We start from the raw sequence: 23,598 nt of genomic DNA on the forward strand, positions 1-23,598 counted from the left end.
TTTTTTATAAAAATTCTGTAAATGCTACAAATAAAACCGTATATTTCAGAATATACATTCATTTTCAACATGTTTAGCTAGGAGAAGAATAAAGTTAGTCGTGAGTTGCAGTTCGTCCAGTCTTGTGTGTGCCTTCTGTCTGTGTTTGACTGTGGCGTTTTGAAGATGTTTGTAACTATGTAGGGCATGTAAAGTACCATAACTTATATTTGGTCCGTGGACCGTATCAATATAGTGGCGTTTAATGTTATTAGAAAGTGATAGGTTGCACGAGCTTCGTAAATAATATCATTCGAGACCCTAATACCATTAGATGGTAAATGTCATTTTTCATGCCCGTGTGGCTCGGCAGGTATCCAAGTAGCCTATACAAGCTTGAAGAGAGATTAGTGTTTTTCTTCACATTATGCTGCTGCCTGACAAAGAAAAATATCTCGCCACGGCAGCAATGGATCTGTAGTGTCACTACTTTACATAATGTTGGCAATGCAGCGTCATTACTTTTCTTAGAATGTAATTGCTCGAGTAACGAGTTACATTCTGACTAGAAATGCCATAAGCGAATCAAACGAACAGTCCAGATATACTTCCCTACAACACACGAATAAACTTCAAAGAGAATGAAACATGAGAGATTTAAGATATTCGGTACACATGCTTTCGTGCAGAGCCTTGCACTTCCTCGGGAAAGTTTGCGTATTAAATTTATTAAATTTCGGATGTTTCATTCTCTTTGAAATGTATTCTGGATTTTAATTCATTCAGGGATAGAAATGTAATTTTCCTAGCTATGGGACGGAGAAACAAACCGGTGAACTACAAATAATTTAAATGAACTGTGGCTGTCGGAGGTTCATCCTGGCTTCCGACGTCAATAAAAAACATTGACGCATAGCCGATGACTGAATCAAAATAGACTCTTCGTCACTTTATGGGACGACATGAAGCTATGGAGAAAAGTATACAAAGTTTTCGTAAATACGAACGCACATAGAACTATTAAAAAGCAAATGTCCACGCTACACATGGTATCATCGGTAGGGAATAACAATTGGGGAACTCGCCTAAGTTTCGTCGCCTTTTTTTTAAATTCCAATTACAATTGTAATGATTAGAACTAATGAATTGAAGAAAATGAGCTGCATGTTTTCAAGAGTCTCTTCGACACCAGTTTCGCGGTAGATTCGATAGGTTTCAAAAGTGATTTCTTCAGAAAATTGGGTCAGATAGGCTGACTCTTGGTATATATTCTTTCGAATTTTCACTCATGCGTTCAATAAAACCGTATTTTTTTATAAATATGTCCAAATTAATCGCAGGTGCGTCTAGAAAGCGTTGTGGGACATGTTTGTAAATCTAGAGAAATGGTCGTGGCACACGAGGGCCTACAGAGAGATACAAAAAGAGGAGACGATGACATTCCTTGAGATTGAGGGCACAACGACCAACAAGAAGCAACACGACGAGTCTCATAGCCAGCAAACAACAATTTATTTCACATAAACAAACAAACAACCCTATTTGCAGTAGCATGGTTGCTGGTGCTACCCCATTTCACAGAGAGATAGTATATATACTACGTACTAAATAAATCAAAGTCAGACAACGAAGATGTAGGAAGTAAGGAAAGGGAGGAGTTATTTATTTACCGGTGGAAAGTTAAGAGGGAAGTCAACGCTGCGGCGGGGACTTCGCCTTCGTCAGGACTGAGGAGACTGAAGAAGACTTCGTTGACTTCCCCCCCCCCCCCACCTTAACTTTCCACCAGTAAATAAATAACTCCCCCCTTTTCTTTCTTCATACATCTTCGTTGTCTGCCTCTGTTTTTTTTAGTACCTAGTTAATTTCGAGGTCGCCCGAATCCCTTTCTTTCAGAATATACAGGGTGTTTCAAAAAACGTGTCATTCGGACTTTATAAAAAAACGGGGCGACGGAAAAATACGGGGTAAAGGGCACTTGTGTGGCAACTGAATTTGCCATCTTGCAAAAATATTTTAATTTGATTTTAATTAACATTAATTGAATTTCTTTAATTGAACTCCAAAATTTCCCAAGTCAGCCTAACGTTTTTTTTTTTTTTTTTTTACAGAATTAGAGAGCCTGTAGCGAACATAGTCAGATCCACCAAGAAATCCGCTCGATATTGCAAAGGGTACTGCCCAAGAAAAGTCCCGAAGTTAAGGCTTCAGAGTTTCGGGTATTCAACAGCGCACCAAATCAGTCGGAAAAATGCGCGGAGGGCAGGACATGCTCCTGCCCCCATGAAGCTAGAACAGTTTATCGCCGGACCAGCGTGCAGCACAAGACGCGCAGATCACAAGGCAGGTGACATTCCACCATACGTTGATAAGCGGCAAACAAAAATGATTCCGCCTCTTTTTTCCCGCCCTGTGTTTTTTCGACCTTCTATCTTTCATGGGGGCAGGAGCATGTCCTCCTCTCCACGAATCTTTGCGTCTGATTTGATGCGCCGTTGAATACCCGAAACTTTGAAGCCTCAATTTCGGGACCTTTTTTGGCAGTTCCATTTGCAATGTCGAGCGGATTTCTTAGTGGATCTGACTAAGTTCGCTACGGGCTCTCTAATTCTGTAAAAAAAACGTTAGGTTGACTTGGGAAATTCTGAAGTTCAATTAAAGAAATTCAATTTCTTTTAATTAAAATCAAATGAAAATATTTTTACAAGATGGCAAATTCAGTTGCCACACAAGTGCCGTTTACCTCGTATTTCTCCGGCGCCCCGTTTTTTTATAAAGTCCGAATGACACGTTTTTTGAAACACCCTGTATATATATATAAAGGGGAGAGAGGATCGGCCAGACGGCACCAACTCGAGACGCCTTAGGAAGTATTGTAATCCAAACCCAGAAGGCCGTCTAAGGTGTTAGGTAACTGACGGTTGGAGTTGCGTGAGAATGCGTTTGAAAAATTCTACAACGCACCCATTGAAAATTCTTCCCGATTCATCAGCAAATCGTCCATCCTCATTTCAGAACTTTTCAAGCGCATTCTCACGTAACTCCAACCGTCACTTACCTATCACCTTAGACTGCGTTCCGGGTATTGATTACGATACTTCCTATGTCGTCTCGAGTTGGTGGCGACTAGAGAGAAATAAGCCGCTGTGGACGGCCCCAGCTGTGGACCCAGCTGTGGACGGCCGTTTGTATTGCCAACTATAGGATGAGACAAGCGCAAACTTGCCCACATCACGTTTTAAAAGTAGTACTGCCCTCGCCCTAAAAGCATGCACTACTTTGTCTCCCTGCACGGCGATCATTGGAACGCCGATCTGAAGGGAGACGGCTGTTTCGAGCTTGTTGGATGTCATTGGCACAGCGTAGGGCGTATGGATGTGACACACTTTAGAGTCGGCACGAACACTGTCTTGGCGAGACATCAATGTTCCAGGGTGTCAGCAACACCAATGGAGGCCGCAGTGCAAAGTCAGCAAGTATACAAATAGAGAAATAAGCCGATAAGCTCCGTGGCTGCATGTGAGATACTTGTCCCATCCTACAGTTGGCAATGAAACGGCCGTTCACAGCTGGGATTGTGGCATGCTTGACATGTAAACGTATATATCAGGGTGTCCCAGAAACCGTGTCATTGAATTATAATAAAAAAACTACGCTCCAGAATCACGCGGTCAACGGCATTTGTTCTTACGAGGTTTTTGCCACCTCCTGATGTGAATGTCATCTAACTTAAGTTTTATTATGTCAATTTTAACGAACTGAATTCGAAAATTTGCCAAGTAAAGGTCGTTTTTTTACCCCACCAACGTGAAGCGCGTGCCGAATTTCCGGTTATGAGACTCGTCCTGTTGCCTATCGTTAGTCGTTGTCTTCCCTCAATCTCAATGAATGTGATCATCTCCAATTATCACCAGCTCGCTTGCATCCTACTTTTATGTTCAATACAAAAAGAGTCGTCCGTTTCAGGAGCACAGCCCGAACTTCTGTTTGTTGATACCCTGGAGCGGCCCTACTTGGGAGACGACCTTTCAAGTGTACTGCAAGCTTCAATGGACGAAACGTCACTTCAAGTATCGGTCGAAGGACGACTCTCTGGAAGAGAGGTTGTATTCATCACCCATTCTGACGGGTCTAATAATAAGTGACACAAGCTTTGTCGAGGAGTAGCCGCTTCAAAAGGTGCTTCACAAAGCTTCAACGTTATTCTAGTTTGGCCAAACGGAGAACGTTGACCACCGAGCTACCCCTGGTGAAAACGGTGCGGGCGAACCGCTTTGCCGAGTGAAAGAATCTCACACCGAAGCAGAACTTCACGTGGATGGCACATCATAGATACATCACGCAGCGCTACCTAAAGGTAACGAGTCCCCTTGGAGCGTGTTACCCTAGCACTCCATTATATGAAAGCACATTATACAGGGTGCGTCACAAGAAACTGACCAAAATTTTATTAGATTGGACGAATTTTTGCAATCAATCATCACATGTGATGAAACCTGGATGCATCATTTCCTTTTTTTAAGTTCCCAAGGAAACAGGAAGTACAGAAAAAAGCTGCATAAATCAGCTTGACAGCATCCCTATACCCCCTTATACCAGGGTAGCAGCAGGCCTAGGAAAAGAAAAGTAGAGTTCTTGGCTAAGGTGACAAGGTCAGACAGTACAATGCTGGACTCAAAACAACGCGCCTAATGTTACTCTCGCACAAAATGTGTGTGTGTGTGTTTTTTCAGTGCCACTTCTGGACATAACATACATTGGTGGCCCATTATAAAGATAGGTATTCAAAATACGTGGAACATTATAAGACAACAAACGGGCACGGACCCACCGACCCGACCAGCGGGCCGGGTCGTGCTTTTTATTGGCCGTGCGCTCGGGCCGACAAATGGCGCCAGTAACGAGAGTGTGGTTCGGTCGGGTCATACAGCTCATCACACATAGGAAGACTAGAATAGGATAGAATAGAAATAGAAAGAAAAAAATGGAAACGTAGGTCGCACTGGGGCGACCAGTTGTTCCAGGACGCTTGACGTGTGGAAGCACTGAATGAATTAAAAGATTATATCAGCACGTATGTCCTTGAGGTAGGTCGTGAGTGCACACAGCGCAGGTGGCTGGTGCTGCCTTGGCCAGCTCCCCAGTACCTTCTCAACACTAAATGGTCGGTTGTCAAGTTTCCCGAGGGCGTTGTTAAGTATCGCCGACTATAGAGTCGAAGCGTCGGCAGGTGACCAGCACGTGCTCCGTGAGTAGTAATTGGTCCTGTCGTATGGTAGGGGAGTCCACTCAGCAACATGGACCCCTGGGCCCTGGGCCGTTGACCCCTCAGTCTTTCCCAAATGTTTTCCCGCGCGTGGCGTGTGCGGAGGGTTGTCCGCGCGCTTATCGGGTGGGCGGCGCGTGGCCGGAGGGCTGCGTGCGCGCTTACCCTCTCACATTTTTCAGCCTGGGCCGACTTCTTTCGTCATTTTTCCATCTGTGCTGACTTCAATCGCATTTTTTTCCCGCTACAACAACTGCGTGGTGGGCGGTTTACATGCAAGCAGATATCCATACACAAAAGTACAAATGGAAATATATTTATTAATGTCATTAGTGTCGGGAATTATGTTATGGCTCTGTGTGAAGGTAAAAAACCAAGCCAAAAAACCTGATGCAGAAGAAACACAATACGATACACGTAACAAAGGTTATACTTATTACAGATATCATGCAATAGCATTGAAGGGGTACCACACATCATACACAATATTTTTTATTAATGGTAATCATACACATAAGTTTTCAATGAATCAGAAGGGGTAGCACATTTAATCAAAGAAGAGATTTTTAATCAATACGATTACAATCAAAATTACAAGTTTTATTATAAAAAGTCTAACATTATTATATGTGAGCCCCATAGATGAGTTTTAATTACAAAGTTCTGATAGACGTACGTAACTTCAAGAACAATAGCTAAGTTGGTTTGTGCGTTCGTTTACCGTCGCGCATTTTTCAAACTGGGCCGACTTTTTTTTTTTAAACTTTTTTTCCAGCACGTGGTGGGTGGTGTGCAGGTGAGGGGCTGTCCGAGTGCCTACGAGCGGGCCGAAGGGCTGGGCGTACGCTTATCATTGTACATTTTTCACCCTGGGCCGACTTCTTTGGCGATTTTTCCGCCTGGGCTGACTTGTCTCATGATTTTTTTTCCAGCGCGCGTTGGGTGGTGTGCGGGTGAGGGGTTGTCCGAGTGCCTACCAGCAAGCCGGAGGGCTGTGTGTGCCCTTATCATTCTGTATTATTCACCTGGGCCAACTTCTTTGGCGATTTTTCTGCCTGGGTCGACTTCGTTCATAAGTTTTTATCGCTGCAACATCTGTGTGGTAGGCGGTTTACATGCAAGTATATACACGCGGGTGAGGAGCTGTCCGAGCGCATACCAGCGAGCCCGAGGGCTGCGCGTGCCCTTATCGTTCTGTATTTTTTCAACTGGGCCGACTTCTTTGCCAATTTTTCCGCCTGGGCCGACTTCGTTCGCAATTTTTTCAGGCGGTGTGTGAGTGGTTTACATACAAGTAGGGACATGCACACTGGCATCCCAGCCAGGCGATGATACCGTCACACCTGGGCCGACTCCTTTGGCAATTTTTCTGCCTGGGCTGACTTCTTTCATATTTTTTTCAGGCGGTGCGATAGGCGGTTTAGATGCAAGTAGGGGCATGCACACTGACAACACCTGGGCCGAATTCATTCACCTTTTTTCCGCTACAACAGTTACGCGGTAGTTGGTTTGCATACAAGTAGGAACATGCACACGGGCAACCTCACCAAGCGTTGGTGCTGTCACACCTGGGCCGACTTCATTCGCGATTTTTTTCCACTACAACAGCTGCACGGTGGACATTTTACATGCAAGTATAGTTATACAAAGGATAGCCATACACAAAAGTACAAGATTAAATATATTAAAGTCAATAGTGGCAGGAATTATGTTGTGACTCTCCGTGAAGAAGAAAAACCCAACCAAAAACATGAAACGGAAGAAACACAACACACATAATAATAAGAATATGGGAAGCTAAGTTGAGAGAAAAACTCAACCAAAAGAAGGAAGCAGAAGAAACGCAATACAGATAATAAAGAATATGGGAAGCTAAGTTGAATATTCCAACACGACACAATTAATCAATTTCTTACGACGTGAATAGCACACATGCAAGGAAATAACGAGAAACACGATCAACAGCTAATAGAGAGCCAAACCAATGCACCATCCAACTCGTAGACAAGAGATACGTACAGGAAAATAATTGAAAAACAATCTATCAAAACGATAAACATGCACAGAGCTAACGCTGGATAGCAGAGAAACGCTTTGAACGGCGCATCATCCACGCGTAAACAATAGATACATGCAAGGAAATAACGAGAAACACGATCAACAGCTAATAGAGAGCCAAACCAATGCACCATCCAACTCGTTGACAAGAGATACGTACAGGAAAATAATTGAAAAACAATCTATCAAAACCATAAACATGCACAGAGCTAACGCTGGATAGCAGAGAAACGCTTTGAACGGCGCATCATCCACGCGTAAACAATACATACATGCAAGGTAATAACGAGAAACACGATCAACAGCTAATAGAGACCCAAGCCCATGCATCATCCAACTCGTGAACAAGAGATACGTACAGGTAAATAATTGAAAAACAATCTGTCAAAACGAGAAACAGAACGAATTTATTACCGCGACTAGCACAGAGCTAACGCTGAATAGCAGAGAAACACTTTGAACGGCGCATCATCCACACGTAAACGATACATGCAAGGAAATAATGAGAAACGCGATCAACAGCTAATAGAGAGCCAAACCAATGCACCAATCAACATGTAAACAAGAAGTACACAAAGGAAACATAATTGAAAAACAATCTATCAAAACGATAAACATGCATGGACTTAACACTGAATAGCAGAGAAACACTCTAACAGCGCATCTGCCAACGTGTAAACACCAGACACATGCAGGAAAATAATATCGAAACAAACTATCAAACAAAAAACATTACAAATTTCATAAATTGAAATGGAAATAATCTATCTTTTGAACTATTATAAAATCATCCTTGCGACCTAATCTAGTCAAACAATATACAATTTTCATCCCACTCAGGCACTATAAACATTACCTTGACAGAGGTATCCGACACGCAGTGTACAACCAAGCCAGCTATCTTTGCTACTTGAGCCTGGTGGGGTCACTCTCTCTCTCCCTCTATACAGCCCAAAGCGAAGAAACCGCATGTCCTTTGTCAATCTATGGGGTGGGGACTCTCTCTCTCTTTCACACTCTTTCCTCCAAAGGGGAATATTCTTAGGACTGGTGCACAGAGACGAAATTTTTTTATTGATCAACTATCGCAAATAGATGTTAGCATTATTCGATTCTCAAGAACACAATAAGAATTCTATCAAAACAAACAGTAGCAAGCATAAAATCTACGACTGACATCATTATCACTGCAAACTGGTTTTAGACAAACATTATCTAAGCAAACGAGAAATACTATGCTATCTTCGATGGAAACAATACTCAATCAAAACAAAAAACATTGTGAATTGTACTTCAGACTATTGTTAATCAAGAAATTAACAGACACAACTAATAAATCATGCATACATAATTCCCAACTCACAAAGTATCAATCGAGTGAACATCTGAAGCAAAAAGAGAAAGTATTCAATGATAGAAACACTACTCTTTCAAAAAACGAGAATCAAATTTAATTACATCATTTTTATGATAACTCTGCAACAATAATTTTTACATGCAGAAGCCACAAACAAACAACACATCTGAAATCCAATTTAATGTAAAAGTTGTCTACAGAGGAAATCAACAGACACAACTCAGAAATACCTTCCCACACAGTGTGGAATATTCGTTTCCTTAGCGACCACTGTTCTTAGTCTAGCCATGCTAAATGCAAAGTGTTTTTCATTGTGATGCATAGAATTCATTATAATGATGACAAAGATTACATTTATTATTTCAGTTATATGCTTGTTTATTCCGATAAATTACAATTGTCCTATTCCAGTCTCTGAAGTTTTCATTTGTTGTCTTGATTGATGAATTCGGAATGTATTACATAATGATGTCTTATTATCGGTCGCTTGAATCCAGCGTTGATTAATGCAATCGATACGTTGTCGCCACATTTATATCGCTTCAGCAACTTGCACTTTGTTGCCATGAACTTACACAATCTCTTATTGATGTTTCCTTTCTTTGCATGAAGATTCTTGAATTGTTTTTCTCAATAACTGTATAAGGCTCCTGTGCCCGCAAGGCTGCTCAATAACCTACCAGTCTGTTTATTGTCGGGTTACTCTCCCTGTGTTCTGTAGTAACTTATGAGTGTATTAGTTGTTGGGTAACTCCCCGTGTGTACTTTAGTTACTTATTAGTGTTTTAGTTGTCGGGTAACTCCCCATGTAGTGTTTTTTTAAGTCTTATATTGATTTAACAATATCTTAATCACAACTAAACTGTATCTTTTAGCTGTTAGTTCTTGAACTGTGCTGGGACTGTACTACAGGGCTTGCCCTCACAGTCCCGCTTTCTGTACATTTTACAATACTGACTAAATAAAGATTACGATTACGAAAGATTACGATTGAATGGTGTACAAGATAGTATTAGATGAAAATCGTCCGATGGTCCACCGCAGTTGATATGTTCGTTGAGTTTCAATAAGTAATGATTAGACCCCGGATTTCTAGGCAATGCCTACTTTTTTTCTTGTGAATCTAATAGTACCTTTCTGATGCAAGAGCACTAGTTAGGTGATAAGGACGCCAGTAACATGGGTCTTATTTTGCCTAAAAATGCCTATTTCGACGTAAGCGCCTATTTCTGAGTTCCTGCCTAAAAGAGCAACTACGCCCCAAAAAATGCCTAAAATGGCATTTCCTTGACGATTATTCTTTGTTTCAACGCGCTCGGAGATGAAATGGACACTGCTGTCGGTACTCCAACGCGTTCGAGAAGGAGAAAGAACGGCCGCCGCTCGCGCGTCGTCGGCGCCGGCTTGTCTGCAGACGCACATCTGCAACGCACGTTCAGGAGCCTTACAACCTCAGTCGTCAGTTGTGGTTTGTTGACCGCTACAAACCTCGCAACATGCCGAAGGTGAAGTCAAGCAAGCGGAAGCTGATAAATTCTTGGATTGAGAAGTTCGATTGCTACACCACCGATGGGGATGTAGTATTCTGTCAGCCGTGTGAGAGAAAAGTAAGTTGCGTTCGAGTGGCATCCCAATTTAGAGGGTTGACTGATTGGTTAAAGCTGAGACCAACTGCACATCATTTGTGCCAGACAGCGAAGTTATTTTGACCCGCTTGCTGGCTGATCGTTCATGAAAGCTCATATCAATGCAGGTCGCATGCGAGAAAAAATGTCACCTGGACCAGCACGCTGCCACAGCCACCCATACGTTCAACTGTGGCAAAGACCTCCCGTCCACGTCGCGGCAAAGCTTCCTCAAGGACTGCGCGCCAGATGGAAAGAAAAGTGCTCTGCACGCTGATTTGTGCACAGCACTTGCACTCTTAAAAATGAACTTCACCGCATAGCACGCTCCTAGCCAACCATCATCTCGAATGATATCGTTATCTGCCCTGATTTGTTGAAAACGGGAGGCGTACGCCTTTTCTGTGACAATTATGAACCGCATAAGTGTCACAGAAAAGGCGTACGCCTCCCGTTTTCAACAAATCACGGCAGATAACGGTATCATTCGAGATGATGGTTGGCTAGGAGCGTGCTATGCGGTGAAGTTCATTTTTAAGAGTGTGTGGCAGCGAATATTCCGTGGACCAAGCTTGAGAATCCCGCTTTCAGGAGTTTCTTGGAAAAATACTGCAACACAAAAATTCCATGCGAGTCCACACTGAGAAAAAACTATTTGGGATATACGTACGAGGAAGTGCTTTCCAGCATTCGGTCTGAGGTAGGAGACTCCAGCATTTGGATTTCAGTGGACGAGACGACGGATGCCAATGGTAGATACATTGCGAACATGGTAATTGGGAAGTTAGAATCGGAGAAACCGACTCGGCCATTCCTGATTGCTAGCAAGCCACTGGAGAAAACGAACGGCAATACAGTGGCATACTTCGTCAACACGTCTCTTAAGATTCTCTATCCCTCTGGGGCTGACGACGAGAAGGTACTGCTCCTGTACACTGATGCTGCTGCCTACATGCACCGCGCTGCCACGCTGCTAAAGGTCTTCTTCCCGAGAATGACGCACGTCACGTGCCTCGCACACGCACTCCACCGAGTTGCAGAAGAAGTAAGAACCAATTTCACAGAAGTCAATCAACTCGTCTCCTCAGTGAAAAAGGTGTTCCTGAAAGCCCCCGCTAGAGTTCAGGCATTTAAGGACAAGCTGCCTGACGTACCACTTCCCCCTGAACCCATTTTGACCCGATGGGGTACGTGGCTGAATGCAGTGGACTACTTACACAGCCACTTTGAAGGTCTGCGCTCTGTGATTCTCGAGTTCTCGAGAGATGAAGCAGAGAGCGTAAGGCGTGCACAGGACATCTTTGAGCTGGCGAAGCTTCCTGGAGAACTGGCACACATTTCGGCGAACTACGTGTTCATAGCTGACAGCATCAGGCGACTGGAGACTTCCGGTCAAGCACTCTGCGATGCTGTTGCTACCATTGCTGCTGTGCGAGAAAATATCGAGAAAGTGCCCAAGGGGCCTGTCGCCGACAAAGTACTGAAAAAGCTTAAGTATGTTCTGGAGAAAAATCCAGGGTTTAAAATCTTAGAATCAGTGGCTGGTGTGCTTGCCGGAACTGAACTGATGACACCAGAGGAAATACGCCCCTCGGACGTTCCAAAGCTCAAGTTTGCGCCAGTTACTTCGGTCGACGTTGAACGTAGCTTCTCGACGTACAAGCTCGTACTTAGCGACAGGCGACGAAGTTTCACGCCCACAAACTTAGAAATGGTGCTTGTGTCATATTGTTACCATAACCTCACGTGAGGCAGACTTCATTTCTATTCTTATTTTCCCCACTTATTTAATGTTTGTTACGTTTTTATTTTCTGTAACCCATTGTCATGGGCATTCTCGCATGTCATGTTCTTCCATTACTACTTGTTACTTCCTGATATTACCTCTCTGAGGGAAATAAACAGAAATCGGTCTTCTCGGGAATGCTCAGGCGTGAAAAGCGTGCCTAAATATAATATGCCTATTTTTACGTTTTGATGCCTGAACTGAGATGTTTCGGGACTATTATAGGCGCCTAAAATCGTTATTTTTAGAGCCTGAACATCCGGGGCCTAGTAATGATACATCAGACCTTGCACGACAATATTGAACTTCTGCTCATTCGACATCGTTGAATATATCATGTGATAAGATTTTATGTACTTTCCATCTCAGATATGTGTAATTTCAACAAATCCGTAATGAATCGTGCGATGTAGACCGCTTGTATATGATAATTTGATCTCACTGCTTTCTTGATGAATGCAATGCCCATTGCAATGATTACAATTACATCTGGCTTAGTGTATTTCAATTCTTCGGTAGCAAACCTCAAAAACTCCGCCATCAATCCCAGTATCCCTTCTGACGTTGATGTGCAGATATTTTTATAAGTATTGTAGATGCTGCATATAAATTCTTGCACCTTCAATTCTGTAGTTTGTACCATATCTCCGAATACGACCATGTCTAGGACGTATTGAAATGCAGCGATAATGGAATCGTTTCGCGGCTCTACTTTTTCGAAGCAGTTTTTTATCACATATTCCATGACTTATGGTAGTGAGTACAAAATCTGTCCATCTCTTCAATGTGGAGCAATTGTCTCTTCTGTTTTCAAGTGCGCGTCTACACTTAATTAAAAGCATATCTATGCTCATTTTATTGATTAAAAATTTATTTATTTTTTGTTTTCGTATAGAATGTTATTAATATCCACCTGCCATGAGCATTATGGATATTGATTTACAAAAAGATGTGATGAGTAAGAAAAAAATGTGTGCTTTCAATGATTCTATGTACAAGACCATGCTGGAACCCTCCCCCCATTTTTTTTTCAATCATCATCATCAGAACCCTCCCTTCCATAACTTGATGTTGGTGTTGGGGTCGTTGGCTTTCATCCATCACTCACTTAATCGCTTGAACCCACTAGTTGATCTTGTTTATTCATTGAAATGACAAGTTTCTATTTAGATTCTGTGGTGTATTCACGCTGCTTGCTTCGAAATGATTTGTCTGAATTAATTATTGTGTTGACTTTGTTTCAGGTTCGATTGATATTCTATGAGTTGGGCATTATGTATGCATGATGTATTAATTGTGTCTGTCGATTTCCTCTATAGGAAAACTTTTAAATATTTCTCGTTTGCTTAGAAAGTTACTGCCTGAAATAATTATTGTCTTTTTGTTTCAATTGATCACTCAATTGACATCAGTAAAAATAACCTCTGAGTTGGGAATGCCTCATATTTCTCAGTTGTGTTTCACATTTGATTTTTCTGTGTGGTTCATCTATATAGAACTTTCTGTTGCAAGATATTACAAAAATTGATGTAATTAAATTTGTTTCTAGTTTTTGATTGATTGAGTATTGTTGTTATCGTTTAATAATTTGGACTTTCTCTACATGTTCAATAAAAAAATATTGCCTCTGTACAAACTTAGCTGACTATGTCATCCACTTTGACCAAAGACTTCCCTTTCAAGGAAAGGATAGGAAAAGATAGTGATCCCCACGAATAATATCGGCAACTATTTGCGCTGCACAACAAAATATATCGCCTTTGCACTATCTTATCTGACCTCGAGAGCGCCCTGTTTGCTTGAGGAAGGAAAAGGAATATAGCCCCCAACCCTTTGAGTGATAAAGCATGCGCAGTGCTTTGACCATATAGACAGAGAGATAATATGTCTCCGGGCTTTGAAGAAAAACCAAGATCTTCTCATGGTGCCTGGGTGTTGGATGTCTCCATCAAAGTAAGGTTTGTAGCGTTCGTTAGAATGAAAATTCTAGGGTGTTTGATTAGATTAAGTCCCGAAGATGATTTTATGATGGTTCAATGATAGATTATTTCCTCTGTTGTTGTTTACGTGGCGCCGCTTAGAGTGTTCCTGTGTTCTTCAGCGTTCTTCATGTTTCTTGTTTTGATAGATTGTTTCGCTATTGCATGTATCTGTTGTTTACGTGTTGGCTAGGAGTTGCAGGTTTGGCTCTCTATTAATGCTACCTGATGATTGTGATGTTTCTCATTATTTCCTTATGTCTATGCTATTCACTTAATAAGAAATTTGTTAATTAAAAGTTGCGTATTATTGGAATAATCGACTTATCTTCCCTATTGCGCTCGAAATGTTCATAATTGTCACAAAACAGGCGTACGCCTCCCGTCCTCAACAAATCAGTGCTGCAAATCAATATTATTCGAGCTGGTTGTTGGCTAGGAGCGTGCTATGGGGTGAAGTTCATTTTTTTACATATTTTTTTTGTTGGATTCATAAAACAAAGTAAGGTTTGTAGTGTCTCTTAGAACGAAAATTGTGTGGTGTCCGATTAGATTAAGTCACGAGGATTATTCTATGATAGTTAAAATGGTAGATTATTCTCCTCTGTTGTTTGGTTAAGAATACCTCCTTTGATTAAATGTGGTGTTATAGATTTTATTTCCTCTTGTGTTCGTATCGTTCTTGTCGTTCGTGCCTCATTGTTTTTCAGGGTCTCTGCTGTTCACAATTAATTACATATATCTATCAAAACTTGTAATTAAAGCTCCACTATGGTGGTCACGTATAGGAATACAGTCATGCCTCGTTAATATGGACACTTTCGTCCACGACCCAAATTGTCAATAAATCGAATCGTCCATAGTATCGAATACCAAGGAAATAACAAAAACAATGCGGAAGGTTTATTGAAAAAATTCCCGAATTAGTGCCTGCTTGAAGACATGCTTGGTTGCACATTAGCAAAACGTCGGTAGCGCGTAGAGCCTGCAGCCCATTGTCCTCCAAGAATTGAAGAGCCGTCTGTAGTCCCACTTCAGCCATAGCAGACGTCGCCGTTCGCTCGGCGTTGCTGAAGTCGTCGCCGCCAGAGCTTGACAACTTGCCTTGACAACTGTGCAGCCTCTGTTCTCGTAAGCTGACGAGTGACTGCACTAATGCTCAACTAAAGGCACAACTTCCTGCACAAGGGTCAATCGCCCGTGGACGTGTTTGGAACAGTCATGACGTCATACAGTATTTTCCAGGCTCTTCATATCCATAAATAACCCCCTTCTTCTTATAGAACTTGTGGACGGTTGCGAAAGAGAGGGCATAAGTCCTTACACAAGGGAACGTCCTACTTTCAAAAGTTCTCCTGTAGAATGTGGGGAGAGGCTTGCCCTCCATACCAAAACCATACATAATAAGGAGACAAAAATATGTGGACTGCATATGGTTTGTACCTTGCTGGACCGTCCATTGTCCGAAAAGCGAGTTTCCATATTAACGAGACAAAAATGCATTGAAAAAGTTTGGTCCTCACAAAAATCAGCCATAATTCGAGTTGTCCATATTAACAGGGTTCATCTTAACGTGGCATGACTGTATTAGACTTTTTATAATAAAACTTGTAATGTTGATTGTAATCGTATTGGTTAAGAATATCTTCTTTGATTAAATGTGGTGTTATAGATTTTATTTCCTCTTGTGTTCGTGTCGTTCGTATCCCATGGTCTTCCATGGTCTCTGCTGTTCACAATTAATTACATACATCTATCGGCACTTGTAGTTAAAGCTCCACTATGGTGGTCACGTATAGGAATATTAGACTTTTTATAATAAAACTTGTAATTTTGATTGTAATCGTATTGGTTAAGAATATCTCCTTTGTTTAAATGTAGTGTTATAGATTTTATTTCCTCTTATGTTCTTGTCGTTCGTGTCCCATGTCTTCCAGGGTGTCTGCTGTTCACAATTAATTACATACATCTATCGGCACTTGTAGTTATAATCCTGTGAGATTCTCTTTCAGATTATTCTTGCTATAATTCAAGTATGGTTGTTGATATTAAAATGTCTCTTTTTTCAGATTATCCAGTGTGGCCACAGTATTGTATGTAATAATGAAAATAGATTATGATAATAAATGAGATTCTCTTTCAGATTATTGGGGTCCACCGCCGTCTCAGAGTATGTATTATTGAAAGCAGAATATGATATTCTCTTTCGGATTATTGTTGCTATAATGGGAGTATGATTGTTGATATTAAAATATATCTTTTTCAAATTACCCGGTGTGGCCGCAGTATTGTACGTATTATTGAATGTGAATGTAGTTTCATATAATAAGTTATCTTTCAAGTCGTTGGTGCGGGGCTTTAACGACCAAGTGAACACTTGGTAAGCAAAGTGATGAATGTTGATATTATGTTTCCTTTCAGAATCTGATAACTTGAAATATTAATAGCGAATAAAATATGTATATTCTTTACATGTACTGTCTTGTGTTTTTATTTATTCTGTTACAGGTCATGAAGGTTTTTCGGCTTGGTTTTTCTCCTTCACCTGATTGGCATCACAATTGGCATTACAATTGGCACAATTCTCAGCACTATTGGCTTTAATAAATATATTTCAATTTGATTGGCAATATAATTGGCTTTAATAAATATATTGCAACTTGTACTTGTACTTTTTGTGTATGACTCCTCTTTGCATGTCATAGATGTTATAACCGCGCGGACAACCCTCCGCACACGCGCCGCCCGGGAAAACATTCGCGCAGGATCCAGGGGTCAACGGCACAGGGGCCAGGGGTTCAGGTTGCTAACTCTTCCCCCCGCTCACTCGCCCTGCCCCTTTACTACTAATGTGTCCTTCTGATTCATTGAAAACTTATCTGTATGATTACCATTAATAAAAAATATTGTGTATGATGTGTGATACCCCTTCAATGCTATTGCATCATATCTGTAATAAGTATAACCTTTGTTACGTGTATCGTATTGTGTTTCCTCTGCATCAGGTTTTTGGCTTGGTTTTTTACCTTCACACACAGTCATAACATAATTCCCGACACTAATGACATTAATAAATATATTTTCATTTGTACTTTTGTGTATGGATATCCTTTGCATGTCTATGCTTGCATGTAAACCGCCCGCCGCGCAGTTGTTGTAGCGGGAAAAAATTTGCGATTGAAGTCAGCACAGATGAAAAAATAACGAATGAAGTCGGCCCCGGCTTAAAAAATGTGAGAGGGTAAGCGCGCACGTAGCCCTCCGACCACGCGCCGCCCACCGATAAGCGCGCGGACAACCCTCCGCACACGCCACGCGCGGGAAAACATTCGCGAAGGACTCAGGGGTCAACGGCACAGGGCCCAGGGGTCCATGTTGCTGAGTGGACACCCCTACCATACGACAGGACCAGTTACTACTTCCGTGTTCACCACAGTTCCGTAAGTTGAACAGTTCGGCGATCCAACGACACCTATCTTATGAAGGAATGCACGTAAGGAGGCCAGCAAGTACTTCGCATCGAATTGCGTGAAGTAGATTTTGTGAGTAGTTCTTTTATGGTGAGCAATTCGAGCAGCCTGGTCCGCCTTCTCATTTCCACTTATACTGCAGTGCCCTGGGATCCACTGGATGATGATGTTGTGACCCTTTGTTTCGGCAGAGTTGTATGCTGCGATAACACTGTAGACGACCGGCGCAAGTGAGGATGTCGTCGAACCTTGCATTGCTTTGAGGCCAGATTTTGAATCAGAGAAAATAACCCATGAAGTGGGGGTTTCTTTTGACGCTATGTGTAGGAGAGCTGCCTCGATGGCAGAGAGCTCTGCCGCAGTTGAGGACGTCCTGTGAGACAGACGTATCGCACGGTGCTCTCCCGATGACGGAATGACGAACGCGCATGTCGACGACCCTTGCGATGTGGACGCATCTGTAAATATCTGCTGGAGTTCGGAGTACCGAGCAACCACATCCCGTGCGAGCTGTATTACAACAGGCCCTGGAGTATCCTTCTTTGACTTGAGGCCTGGCACCTCTGGTGACACTGGACATGGAAGACTATCTTCACGCGTTTGCGTCATTCCTGTGCATCTATTAGCAAGAACAAGCAAAGTATACTGCATTATGCGTATGATCCGGCCCTCTACAACATTCTCAAAGCCACTTCACATTGCTCCTGACTCCTCACATATTTCACGATCACGTTCGCAAAGCTTGGTGAGAGGGGTAAGGATTGGGAGGAGTTTGTCGACAACATCCTCTACTTCCGCAAAAACTTGGTAGTGTAACGATAACGCGCTTGCCCGCGTGCGTTTTCATTTGGTCTCGTGCTGTTGCCTGGCGGTGCCGTATGCGCGGCATATGGAACGTTTGCAACGCAACGAACAACTTTTTTTCTGTATTAAGGTTAGTCGCTCTATGCTTGTAGCACTTGTACTTGCACAAACTAAATGACAATAGCACAAGTGTGAATAGAAATTCAGTCTATTATAGATAATCAGCTTGACAGCTTTTGGTAACGTTAATCGGCAAGTAAACATCAGTCCTGCGACGCGAGATAACGTATTACGCAAGAACTGTGCATGGCAATTCCAGGACTGTGCAAAGCATACACCTAGAATTTTTGCGTGACCTACAAGATCAATCACGGAGTTCCCAGTTCCCAAACTGGCCGGTCCACAACTACCTTTTTATTTCTAGAATGAAATATTATAGCTTTGGTTTTACTTGCATTGATCTTTAGGGCGTTATTTTGGACCATTTATCACGTTTTACTAAAAGAGAATTAGCACTCGTAGTAAGTTCAGTAGTGTGAAGTGATGAAATAAATATGCTTTTGTCATCAGCATAAATTATGAATTTTGCCTTTTAATCTATATCTACAATATCGTTAATATATACGAGGGGTGTTCAAGTCATACCGGGACTTTTCATTTTTCGCAAAAGTAAAATGAACTTACAGGCGAGAAATTAGTTTTATTTTTCAACGTAATCTCCAGCTGCACTAATGCAGTTGTCCCAGCGTTTCACGAGGGCTTGGATGCCAGCAGCGTAGAAATCCTTACCGGCGCGTAGCAGCCATGATCGGACCGCATTCTTGACCTCATCGTCGCAGCTGAAGTGGCGGCCCCCAAAGAACGCTTTCAGTGGCCCGAAGAGATGGAAATCGCTGGGGGCGAGGTCTGGACTGTAAGGGGGATGTGGCAGCAACTCCCAGCCAAGTTCCTGTAAGGTGCGTGTCGTGAGGTGGTCGGTATGCGGGCGTGCATTGTCCTGTAGGAGGAGGACTCCTTTGGTGATGAGGCCCGGCCGCTTTTGTTTCAGCGCCTTATGCACATCCCTGAGAACCTGGCCGTAATATGCACTATTGATGGCGGTACTACTGGGCAGAAAATCAACATGAACAATGCCAGCCTTGTCCCAGAAAACCGTGGCCATGACCTTACTTGCAGACGGGGTGCTTCGGAACTTTTTGGGAGCTGGCGAGCCCGGATGCTTCCACTGTTTTGATGCGCATTTAGACTCAGGAGTGAAATGGTGCACCCACGTTTCATCGCACGTGATGATCCGATCAAGGAACGGCTGTCCTTCAGTGTCGAAACGGTACCTTAGCTCTTGGGAGATTTCCAGTCTTTTCTGCTGGTCAAACACGGAGAGCTGCCTCGGGACCCAATGGGCACTAACTTAGATGTTCTCAGGAACTCTGACACTGGGCTGTGAGCCGCGCCGGACGGGATCGTTCTGTACTTATGTACGGCCGTCTCGGAACCGTTTGCACCACTCAGACGCTTTGCTACGGCTAAGTGGATCATGGCCATACTGAGCCTGAAGTCTTCTGTGAGTTTCAGATGACTTTACGCCTTCGTTCACGAGAAACTTGATGACAATTCGCTGTTCGATGTGCGCGCTCACCTCGTTGTCGGCCATCTTCTCCAGCACGTGTCTTCTGTTTTGCACTTGAACTTTGGAACACCACGTGGTGAACGCGGAGTCCTGTCGCGTGTGAAAATGACGAAAAAGAAGTAGCGCGAGCCATTTGTACACTTAGGCCGATCTCCCTTGTGGCTAATGGCCATTCTCCGTGGGACGACGAAGAAGAAGAGACAGAAAGTCCCGGTTTGACTTGAACACCCTTCGTATGTTGAAGAGAAATGGCCCCCATATACAGCCTTGGGGGACGCTAGACTTTAACCGGTAGAGTACTGGATGTGTGATTATTGACTACAACACACTGAGAACGATATGTCGTAGGTATGACCTTGACAAATGCAACGGTGTACCTCGTATACCTTAACAAGAAATCTTATGCTAAGGTTAAGTAAATCAAAAGCTTTGCTAAAGTCCACAAAAAGGCCAAGTGTCAGTAATTTGTTTTCAAAGTCCCTAAGTATTATTTCCTTCTGCTTTAGTAACGCTATAGCTCTGTGGACATGCCTTGCCTCAAATCAAACTGTGAATTTGTGGTAAGAGGGTCCTGTGTGAAAAAAAAAATCAAATCTGAAAAGAATAATTTTCTCTAGTCCTTTAGGAAACACGGGTAATATTGATATCGGCCTATGGTTAGTTAAGAGTCATTCCAGCTCAATCGTCCGAGTCGTGTGGTTCGACCATCGCGGATTTCCGAGAAAATAAATGTATAATGTTGCCATTGATGGGAACATGAACCACACAAAGTATTTTTCCCTGAAGCGCGTTGAATGGCCGCTAGGGGGCTTTGAACTCCCGCACAAAGCAGCAAACCAGGGCGAGTGCGGCTTCACATTGGTAAAAAATTCCAACGGGACTGTCTTCACAAAGCCTGGTACTAGCTCTGCACCGGTCGACACCCGTCCGCCGCGAATCATTCGCATGGGAGCGTTCGGTGAAATATCCTCTAAATCCACTGACTTTGCGATTTTTTTCCGGACTTCTATTACGGAAACTTCCAACAACTAATTTTTTACAGTTCAGACCTGTCCAAGTAATGCGCAGAAAAAGCTTGAAGCTCGAATATCGCACGGTTTTTCTTTAAAAAAATTGCGTTATTAAAATTAAAAAAATTAAAAAAAATTGCGTGATTAAAATTTAAAAAAATTATAAAAAAAAGTTGCGTGTTCAAGCAAAAACTCGTAACTTCGTTGAGACGCCCTGAAATTTCTGAACATGCTGTGACATCGAAACCGGCTCAGAACAGTAGTTCAATGTCCCAATCATCATAACAAAAATTTTCTCAGAGGTGTTTTTTGTTTAAGGCGCGCAACGATTTTTTAAAGTTACCCTGGTGTCGCAGGCGGCCTGCAAGGGCCGACCTTGTCTCAGCCGTAGTACGCGGGGAGGGAGCGAGCTTTCCTACGTTTGGTCAAACAAAACGCGAACAGAAACCACAGACAGCAACAACTACTTGCCTGGATTTTTATTTTGGTCGATTTACAGTTATGCAGGCGTGGGAGAACGCAAATACTACCGAAAGCACTAACGCTGTCACCTATTCATTGCTACAGTCCCTACACACCTTGAACGCAGAGCTCTCGGTAGACGTTGATGTGCCCGACTTGCGATGATGTGATGATGCCCTGATGTGCGTGTTAGAAACAGGCTTGAAGTAGTGACACTTCCGAGTGCCGGGAACAGGAACTGCATTAGCGAAACGAGATGATAGCGACTGCCCCTCCTTCTGCACGACGTCTGCGCAGACCCACAGCGGCGTGATGTCCCTTAACTCTGTTTGCGCCCACAAAAATAATTGATGTGGTGACAGAATTTGCTCTCCATGAGGCCTCTGCAAACTTGCCTTAGCTGCGAGCCTTTTTAGTATTCCGCCAACTCCGTCACACGGTCCCTTACCATGAGACGTGGCGAAAAAGTTCCACGCTGTACTAATTTCGAAGTCTTTGCTGTGGAAGCACAAATTCAGAAAGTTCTTCTTATTTTTGTACTGCGAAGCAGCACCGTCACTAAACCCCAAGAACACGCTGACATCCCTCACTTATCCTGAGGATGTCATTGCGGGACAGCAGTGACATCCTGGGAATATCCCCACATAATCCTCAATTTGTTAGAAAAGTGTTAGAATGAGACTCCAGAGATGGTCCTAGGGACAACATCTGGGGACAAGACTGGGATACTCTCAGGAGCACTATAGGATCATGTAAAATTCTCCAGTAAATCTGCTTTCATTTCTCACTTTTAGAAGTGTGCAGACGTTTACAGTGGAAACGGACTCTCTCTTTTGCGCTTTTCAACCTCGGCCACCAGCTTGTCATTTTCCGTCTCTCATTTTTGATTGTTTTTTTGATGACGAACAATGGGTGGCGTGGTATAAAATGCAAAAAATATAAAAGGTCATGTGCCACTAAGTGTAAGACTAAGACAGCCGACTTTGAAAAGAGTATCCAACAGTGGCATTTGTATTGCCAACTGTAGGATGGGACAAGCGAAAGTGCAACAGTGGCATTTCCTTTCGCAGATAAATCATATACTATATATTGCTTATCTTGCGAACTTCCGCATATGCAAGAGTCTTCCTAGCATCGCAGTCAAAACCAAGGGTGAGGAACCTAAGTTTAATTCAATTTCATATATAAGTAACAGATCAGTGACGAATTCCTTGAAGTATAAGGATACAACCAAGGTAGCGTCCGTGTTTCCTACTTAGTGGATTTAAAACATCCACCGAATGTCAAGCACGCGCTGTAATATGTCATCACTTTTGTGTATCTTCCACGGAAATGCTCCGTGCAGCATCCCGTCAGGGACCTTGCACGGATGTTCATGGCAACGAGGTCACAATGAAAGGTCTAGCAAGCTATATTTTATCGCACATTGAACCCAGTGCATGGAGTATCCGTTGAAATCATTAAATTTGTATTTGTATCGCCGTGTTTTTGTATTTTCTCTTTCTATTCTACTATTCTCTCTTTGTAATATTTTGTAGTTTATACATGATCACTGCTGATTTGGTTCAATTTCGTTATGACAAACAAACCGAAACACTAATTAATGGGCGCAGGCATAGAAATGCACATCGTATTATTAAACTAATTTACTTCTCCTATATATGTCCTCCGGCTGGCGGCCGCAGGATGTACGCAAATGACTATCACTGGAAGATCCCATGGTGACATTCTCCGGATCTCCTCCGGACATCCCATCACGGACGAGGACGCGATGACACTTTGAGGACGTCCTGAGGATCGCGAGTGTTCTTGGGGAAGTAGTGTACTTCTTCAATCTTCTCCACAGTAGGAAGGAAGGCCTGTAGGAACACCTTGATGTACGTGTGGACGGCAGCGGTATCGTTCGTCATTCTATCAGAAATTATGGCGTACGACTTATGCAACAGGCTCCCGCCGATATCGGAGATATAGTATGCCACAATTGGGTGAATGGTCGCTTGGGTGTTTTCCCAATGGAATGACCGTGTGGCGTCCTGTGCGATGAAGCTATAGTTCTCTGCAAAACCTAGCACAGTTGCTTCCGTTGGTGGCAGCTTACTCTTCAGTGATGACAAATAGCGTGATTGCTCCTTGGTGACGAACAGTTGGAACCACTTCGTCACCAAAGGATTAGCT

General features: G+C 42.8%; 1 protein-coding gene across 1 annotated transcript in view; it reads left to right on the top strand.

The window, feature by feature from the left end:
* Positions 1 to 23,598, top strand: part of LOC135395887 (uncharacterized) — a 215,481-nt gene that overhangs the window by 180,607 nt on the left and 11,276 nt on the right. Inside the window, exons 8-9 of the mRNA XM_064626974.1 lie at positions 3,946 to 4,082; positions 4,189 to 4,336. Of these exons, the coding sequence (XP_064483044.1) occupies positions 3,946 to 4,082; positions 4,189 to 4,311 (260 nt within the window). The 3' untranslated portion in view covers positions 4,312 to 4,336. The remainder of the gene's footprint in view (positions 1 to 3,945; positions 4,083 to 4,188; positions 4,337 to 23,598) is intronic.

Source organism: Ornithodoros turicata, chromosome 5, assembly GCF_037126465.1.
Source record: "Ornithodoros turicata isolate Travis chromosome 5, ASM3712646v1, whole genome shotgun sequence".
In the NCBI taxonomy this organism is placed as follows: Eukaryota; Metazoa; Arthropoda; class Arachnida; order Ixodida; family Argasidae; genus Ornithodoros; species Ornithodoros turicata.